Genomic DNA, 8042 nt, shown 5'->3' with positions numbered 1-8042 from the left:
TATACATATGAGGAAATAGAAGATCAAGGAGAGAATAAATAACTTGCCTAGAGTCGCGTGGGTAGCACGAAGTGAGGCTGGGGTCAACCCAAGCCTCACTTTGACTCTGACTCCAAACCCAGAGTCCTGGGTCTGAACTGCCCAGCCTTGCCCAACCTGAGGCTCCTCTGACTGGGGATCCCATCTGGGGGCAGGAAGGAGATCCTGCAGGAATACCTGGAGATTAGCAGCCTGGTGCAGGACGAGGTGGTGTCCATTCATCAGGAGATGGCTGCAGCTGCTGCCCGCATCCAGCCTGAGGCTGAGTACCAAGGCTTCCTGCGACAGTATGGGTAAGCCCGGTGCTTGCTCCTGCTGGGCTCAGGGGCTGCCGGCCTGTCCACTGACAGGGCGCTGTCCCCCACAGGTCTGCACCGGACGTCCCACCCTGCGTCACCTTCGATGAGTCACTGCTTGAGGAGGGTGAACCGCTGGAGCCTGGGGAGCTCCAGCTGAACGAGCTGACCGTGGAGAGCGTGCAGCACACGTGGGTGGTGGCTTTGCATCTGGGCCATGGCGGGGCTCCCAGCAGACCACGGGTGTTTATGTAGGCAGGGCTGGGTTGTGGACACTGTCCACACAGAGCTATCACCAGGGGACCAGGCTTGCTTGGCTCTGCAGGGATGCACTGGACATGGGTGAGGGGGCAGGAGGGCTTGACTTTAATGCTGCCCTTCTCTTGGGTGCAGGCTGACCTCAGTGACAGATGAGCTGGCTGTGGCCACCGAGACGGTGTTCAGCCGGCAGGAGGTGGTTATGCAGCTGCAGCAGGAGCTCCAGAATGAAGAACAGAACACCCACCCCCGCGGGCGGTGAGTGGGTCCCTGCCTGCAGCAGCTTCCTGGGCCTCCCTCCCTCCTGCCTTCCCTCCTTGCTGCTGGCTGCCTGCTGCAGACTGAGCGCTCTCTCTCACCCACCCTCTCACTGGCCCTGCCTGCAGGGTGCAGCTGCTGGGCAAGAGGCAGGCGCTGCAGGAGGCGCTGCAGGGGCTGCAGGTAGCGATGTGCAGCCAGGCCAAGCTGCAGGCCCAGCAGGAGCTGCTGCAGACCAAGCTGGAGCAGCTAGGCCCTGGTGAGCCCCCGCCTGTGCTGTTCCTGCAGGATGACCGCCACTCCACATCATCCTCGGTGAGCTGCCCCATCCGCAGCCACTGCCCGCCACCAGCCTGCCCACCTGAGGCTGCGCTCCTCATTTTCGCCCTCCCCCTCCCTAAGCCTGGCCACCTGCTGACGTCTGTCCCTGGCCTCAGGAGCAGGAGCGAGAAGGGGGAAGGACGCCCACGCTGGAGATCCTTAAGAGCCACATCTCAGGAATCTTCCGCCCCAAGTTCTCGGTGAGTGGCACGCAGCCTGGGCCCCCTACTGTTGGAGTCTCGCTCTGTTGCCAGGCTGGAGTGCAGTGGTGCGATCTCAGCTCACTGCAGCCTCCGCCTCCTGGGTTCAAGCGATTCTCCTGCCTCAGGCTCCGGAGTAGCTGGGACTACAGGTGCCTGTCACCATGCCTGGCTAATTTTTTTTTTTTCTATTTTTAGTAGAGATGGGGTTTCACCATATTGGCCAGGCTGGTCTTGAACTCCTGACCTTGTGCTCTACCGGCCTCAGCCTCCTAAAGTGCTGGGATTACAGACATGAGCCACCACACCTGGCTGTGTTTCATGTTTAATCACTGGGAGGCCCTAGAGAGGAGACTGCCCAGGCAGCTTTTATTGGGAAGTTCCTCTCTTCCCTGCAATTCTAGGCTGCAGATGGCCCTGGACCCTCCCTCCCCGGTACCCCTTCCTCTCCATTGCCCCTGTGTGCTGGAGGGACCAGCAACCCTGACTATTCCACGGCTCTCCCTGCTCCAGGAATGGTGGGGGACCTGTGGCCTGGTGGAGGAGGCACCAGTTGGTTTGGAGTTATCCTCCCCAGGCTTCCATTCCCAGCTCTGCCCAGTGTGATCCTGGGCCAATCCACTGCCCACTCCAAGGGCCTGCAGACAGCTCTGCATGCCACTCCATGGTTGTGAGGACTGGGGGCTTATAGGGGGAAGAGAGAGACCCCTGACTGCCCCCACAGCCTCTGCAACAAGCTGGCTGAGTGGCCCCTCCTCCATCCTCCCCTGCCCAGCTCCCCCCACCGCTGCAGCTCGTTCCAGAGGTGCAGAAGCCCCTGCATGAGCAGCTGTGGTACCACGGGGCCATCCCGCGGGCGGAGGTGGCTGAGCTGCTGACGCACTCTGGGGACTTCTTGGTGCGGGAGAGCCAGGGCAAGCAGGAGTACGTGCTGTCGGTGTTGTGGGACGGCCTGCCCCGGCACTTCATCATCCAGTCCTTGGACGTAAGTGAGGCTGGTACCCCAGCCTTCCAGGCCTCACTCTCCCCTCCCTTCCCTTCCCCAAGGGGAATGAACTTTCTGGGTAGTGGGTAGCTTCCAGGTCTGCGATGCCTCCCTGGTAGGGCTGGCTGAAAGCAGCCACAGAGACCACCCAGTCCCTGCAACCAAATAGAAGCTTGTGTCTTCCCCAGAGGGGTAGCAGGACGTCATGCGTCATCAGATGGTGTCTTTTCTGGAAGCCTCTCTGCCCCTGATCCTGGGCAGGCCCTTTCCTCCCCTCTTGCCCTCCCTCTACCCTCCCAGGGCTCAGCCCCCCCTCCCCCCCAAGAATGGAGGCCGTTGACCCTGGGTCCCCTGCCCTGCAGAACCTGTACCGACTGGAAGGTGAGGGCTTTCCCAGCATTCCCTTGCTCATCGACCACCTGTTGAGCACGCAGCAGCCCCTCACCAAGAAGAGTGGTGTCGTCCTGCATAGGCCCGTGCCCAAGGTGAGCCTGCAACCAGCCCGGCCCATGCCCTGTGACAAGGCTGGGGAGTATGGGTCAGGACCACCCAGGGTCTGAGCAGAAAGAGCTTTCCAGGCCCTCCGTCTACATACAGGGTGCAGAGTGAGTGAAGTTCGGGTCCCGCTTCCCGCTAGGTTTGGAAGGTCAAGGCCACTCCTACTCCACGGGCTGCACACACCGGGCGGGTGCGCCTGCCTGGACCCCATTAGTCATCTAGGTGTGGTCCCACCCCGGGCCACACACAGAGGTGCCGAGAAATGGAGATGTCCAGCCCTTCTAAGGGCCCAGCAGCCCTTTTACTTCAGATTTCTTTTTTTTTTTTAAGATGGGGTTTCACCATATTGGTCAGGCTGGTCCCGAACTCCTGACCTCAGGTGATCTGCCCACCTCAGCCGCCCAAAGTGCTGGGATTACAGGCGTGAGCCACCGCGCCCGGCTTTTCTTCAGATTTCTGATCCCCGAACTCCTCTCTTCCCCAGGACAAGTGGGTGCTGAACCATGAGGACCTGGTGTTGGGCGAGCAGATTGGACGGGTGAGTGCGCCTCTGCCGGCCTCCTTGTCGCCGGCCGCTTCTCCCTTGTCACACCTGGGTCCCCCGCGGCACCGCCCAGAGACCTCCCTGCCCCATCTCATTCCCCACTTGTACCCTGACTCCCTGCCCAGCCCCCGCCACACACCATTCTCCAGGAAAGGGGATAGAACCTACCCTGAAAAGTCCCTGCAGACAGCTCTGCCAGCCCCTTGACCTCCTCACCCCCACCCAGACCCCCCCTTCAAGCTCTCTTGTGTGTAGGGAGACATCCTGTTGCTGTGAGCAATAAAATACCTGTTTAGGGAAGAAGTCGCTTTCCTAAAAATCAGAATGCTTTTGAAACCCTGGGGAGAGTGAGTTTTGGATTTCCATGTCACTTCTCTCACAGGGGTGGTGGAGAGGAAGGGGAACAGGGGTGGCAGGGTTTAGGGACATCAGCCTGGAAGATGGAGGGCGGCATGTCGGAGGCAGCTTTCCCTGCCTACTGCTTGTGCTCTCGGTTACCCAGTGAGGGGCAAACTCCCAGGGAGGCTGGGGGAGGAGTCCGAGCACGGGGCTGACTAACTGGAGCAGAGAGGGAGCTGCGGGACTGGGAAGGACTTGGTGGGAGCCCAAGACCATTTCAGGGGAACTTTGGCGAAGTGTTCAGCGGACGCCTGCGAGCTGACAACAGCCTGGTGGCGGTGAAGTCCTGTCGAGAGACTCTCCCACCTGACCTCAAGGCCAGGTTTCTACAGGAAGCAAGGTGGGTGATAAACTGATCACCCCGGGTCTGGCACACACAGAAGTTCCTCTGTGCCTGGCACAGTGTCAAGTGCTTGACCTCTGTGGTGGTGTTTAATCCCTCCTCAAGACCCCCCCATTGTGGGTAGCGCCCCCTCATAGTGCCGAGGGGTAGAGGCTGCCCCAGGTCACACATCCAGGTCTGTTGGCCTTGGAGGCCAAGCTCTTCTCCCATCATCCCTGGGGGTCCCTGGGGAGGCAGCCTGGCCACGTGGCGCCTGAGCAGCAGTGCCCTCCAGGATCCTGAAGCAGTACAGCCACCCCAACATCGTGCGTCTCATTGGCGTCTGCACCCAGAAACAGCCCATCTACATTGTCATGGAGCTTGTGCAGGGTGAGTGTGGGGCGCTAAGCTCCATATGGGGGCATAGCCTGGCCGGGTGGCACCCGAGTCACAGGAGGCTCAGCAGGCGTCCTCCCCACCTGCAGGAGGTGACTTCCTGACCTTTCTCCGCACGGAGGGGGCCCGCCTGCGGGTGAAGACTCTGCTGCAGATGGTGGGGGATGCCGCTGCTGGCATGGAGTACCTGGAGAGCAAATGCTGCATCCACCGGTGAGTGGGTGGCGGCCACGTGCCCAGCCAACACCCGACCAGAGTCACAGGGCCTATACGCCTGACCCCCAGTCCCCCAGCCTCAGGCAGCAGCTCCAGCAGGGGGCTGGTCTCTCCAGTAGATAGGGGTGCACGGGGCCGGGAGCAGCTTTTGTCCATGACTTTTCTAGAGTGTTCAGCCAGGGCTGGGCAGGGGACATTGGCCAAACGAGCCCCTGTCCTGCCTCACCCAGGGACCTGGCTGCTCGGAACTGCCTGGTGACAGAGAAGAATGTCCTGAAGATCAGTGACTTTGGGATGTCCCGAGAGGAAGCTGATGGGGTCTACGCATCCTCAGGGGGCCTCAGACAAGTCCCCGTGAAATGGACCGCACCTGAGGCCCTTAACTACGGTACTTGGTCCCCGTCTAGCAGGCCTGGGTCCTGTCGCCTGCCTCGCCCTGGCCCCAGGGAGGATCCACTCACGCTGCCTTGCTCCCCGGCAGGCCGCTACTCCTCCGAGAGTGACGTGTGGAGCTTTGGCATCTTGCTCTGGGAGACCTTCAGCCTGGGGGCCTCTCCCTATCCCAACCTCAGCAATCAGCAGACGCGGGAGTTCGTGGAGAAGGGTAAGCGCCCTGTGATGACAGCAGTGTCAGTCTGTGTCCTCTTCCTGCTGCTCTAGCCGCATGCTTCCAACTCCCTTAATGCCAACCTTCCCAGCGGGCATAATAAGTATAACCCAGCTGGGCATGGTGGCTCATGCCTGAAATCCCAGCACTTTGGGAGGCCAAGGTGGGCGGATCACCTGAGGTGAGGAGTTTGAGGCTGGCCTGACCGACATGGTGAAACCCCGTCTCTACTAAAAATACAAAAATTAGCCAAGTGTGGTGGCACGGCCTGTAGTCCTTGCTACTCAGGAGGCTGAGGTGGGAGAATTGCTTGAACCCAGGAGGCAGAGGCTGCAGTGAGCCGAGATTGTGCCACTGCACTCCAGCCTGGGTGACAAGAGTGAAACTCTGTCTCAAAAGACCAAAAAACAAAACAAAAAATACAAAAATTAGCTGGGTGTAGTGATATGTGCCTGTCGCCCCTGCTACGCAGGAGGCTGAGGCGAGAGGATCACACAGTGAGCTGAGATCATGCCACTGCACTCCAGCCTGGGTGACAAGAGTGAAACTCTGTCTCAAAAGACCAAAAAACAAAACAAAAAATACAAAAATTAGCTGGGTGTAGTGATATGTGCCTGTCGCCCCTGCTACGCAGGAGGCTGAGGCGAGAGGATCACACAGTGAGCTGAGATCATGCCACTGCACTCCAGCCTGGGTGACAGAGAGACCTGGACTCAAAAAAAACCTGATGTGGTGGCTCACACCTATAATTTCAACACTTTGGGAGGCTGAGGAGGGTGGAATACTTGAGTCTAAGAGTTTGAGACCAGCCTGGCCAACATGGCAAAACTATCTCTACTAAAAATACAAAAAATTAGCCAGGTGTGGTGGTGGGCACCTGTAATCCCAGCTACTTGGGAGGCTGAGGCACAAGAATCGCTTGAACCTGGGAGGTGGAGGTTGCAGTGAGTGGAGATCGCACCACTGTACTCCAGCCTGGGTGAGAGCACGAGACTCCATCTCAACAACAACAACGACAAAAGAGTAACCCTGTACCTACTACCAAGTGAGCACCTGTTCTGTGCTACGTCATACGTTATTTCATTTGCTTATCACAACATGTGTGGTGGGGATTAATAGTGCCTTTATCAGCTGGAAAAACAGGCTGGCAGAGGTCCCACACTAGCATGTGATGGGACTGGGGTCAGAAGCCAGGCCTGTGTCCTTTGGGCTCTTGGTGAAGAACAGTGCGTGCTTCAGAACAGTGCATATTAAGCAGCTCCTATGGCTCACGATATGCCCGAGAGTCTGCCGAGGGCCTCAGACTCCCTCCTCATGCCTGGTGTGCGGTGCCTCTCCTCACAGGGGGCCGACTTCCCTGCCCAGAGTTGTGTCCTGATGCCGTGTTTAGGCTCATGGAGCAGTGCTGGGCCTATGAGCCTGGGCAGCGGCCCAGCTTCAGCACTATCTACCAGGAGCTGCAGAGCATCCGAAAGCGGCATCGGTGAGGCTGGGACCCCCTGCTCCAGCCGGTGGCCTCTGCAGGCCAAGGTGCACCTCCTCAGCGGTTCCAGCTCCCACGCGAACAGCTCTTCAGTCCTGGACTCCTGCTCCCAGCATCCACACTGCCGGCAGGGTGCAGCTCCGTGTCTTCTTTGTGTCCCTGCTCCCGCCAGGGCTTCCTCTCCCAGGCAGAAGCAATAAAACCACTTGTGCCCACTGAACGCTCCTGGCATGTACACGGCTCTGGAGGGCAGGTCTCAGAAGGCATGAGAGCTGGTGTGGTGGCTGTGGGGAGGAGAAGGACAGCAGCATGCACGGGGCAGAGCTGACATGACTTGGTAGCGGCTGCATGTGAGACATGGGGAATGAGGCAGAGAGATCAGGACGATATTCAGGCTGTGGCCAGATGGCAGTGTCATTCCTTGAAATAGGATTACAGGAAGAGGATCAGAGCTTCAAGGTAGGTGCTGGGTTTAGAGATGCGGCATTTTATTGGAGATAAAAGTGTGGGTGAAGCCAGGTGTGGTGGTACACACCTGCAGTCCCAGCTACTTGGGAGGCTGAGGTGGGAGGACCACTTGTGCAAGGAGGTTCAAGTCCAGCCTGGGCAACATAGTGAGACCTCGTCTGTAAAAACAGAAAATAGGTTGGGTATGGTGGCTCACGCCTGTAATCCCAGCACTTCAGGAGGCCAAGGCATGTGGATTGCTTGATCCTAGTTTGAGACCAGCCTGAGCAACATGGCAAAACTCCATCTCTACAGAAAAAATAAAAAACAAGCAAATTAGCCAGGCATGGTGGTACACACCTATAGTCCCAGCTACTCAAGAGGCTGAGGCAGGAGGACTGATTGATCCTGGGAGGTCGAGGCTGCAGTGGGCTGTGATCATACCACCGCATTCCAGCCTGGGCAACAAAAGTGAGGCCCTGTCTCAAAACTAAATAAATAAAACTAATAAATAATTAATTTAAAATGTAGGTAAGTCTGGAAGCCCAGATGGAGGTAAAGGCTGGCAACAGATGTTTGAACCATTGGCTTACAAATGTTAGAGAATAGCTGACACTGTGGATGGATGTGTGCAACACTCACATAAAATTCAAGAGGAGCCGGGCGCGGTGGCTCACGCCTGTAATCCCAGCACTTTGGGAGGCCGAGGCGGGTGGATCACGAGGTCAAGAGATCGAGACCATCCTGGTCAACATGGTGAAACCCCGTCTCTA

The 8042-nt window shown here is 58.2% G+C and overlaps 1 protein-coding gene across 3 annotated transcripts in view; it reads left to right on the top strand.

Moving 5' to 3' along the window:
* FES (FES proto-oncogene, tyrosine kinase) overlaps positions 1-7042 on the top strand; it is a 12494-nt gene extending 5452 nt beyond the window's left edge. For 2 of the 3 annotated variants that reach the window (XM_017506099.2, XM_017506098.2), the window contains exons 6-19: positions 195-332; positions 407-526; positions 729-851; positions 980-1166; positions 1289-1372; positions 2148-2357; positions 2720-2842; positions 3340-3393; positions 4020-4138; positions 4416-4510; positions 4606-4729; positions 4963-5120; positions 5214-5336; positions 6684-7042. In XM_017506099.2, the coding sequence (XP_017361588.1) occupies positions 195-332; positions 407-526; positions 729-851; positions 980-1166; positions 1289-1372; positions 2148-2357; positions 2720-2842; positions 3340-3393; positions 4020-4138; positions 4416-4510; positions 4606-4729; positions 4963-5120; positions 5214-5336; positions 6684-6826 (1801 nt within the window). In that variant the 3' untranslated portion in view covers positions 6827-7042. Of the gene's footprint in view, positions 1-194; positions 333-406; positions 527-728; positions 852-979; positions 1167-1288; positions 1373-2147; positions 2358-2719; positions 2843-3339; positions 3394-4019; positions 4139-4415; positions 4511-4605; positions 4730-4962; positions 5121-5213; positions 5337-5811; positions 5845-6683 lie in introns of those variants that run through there. The other variant, XM_017506100.2, reaches the window with a different exon arrangement.
* Positions 7043-8042: the final 1000 nt, after the last annotated feature.

The sequence above is a fragment of the Cebus imitator genome, unplaced genomic scaffold (genome assembly GCF_001604975.1).
Source record: "Cebus imitator isolate Cc_AM_T3 unplaced genomic scaffold, Cebus_imitator-1.0 Scaffold348, whole genome shotgun sequence".
Taxonomy (NCBI): Eukaryota; Metazoa; Chordata; class Mammalia; order Primates; family Cebidae; genus Cebus; species Cebus imitator.
The sequence above is the reverse complement of the archived record's forward strand: the minus strand, read 5'-3'. Positions and strand labels throughout refer to the sequence as shown.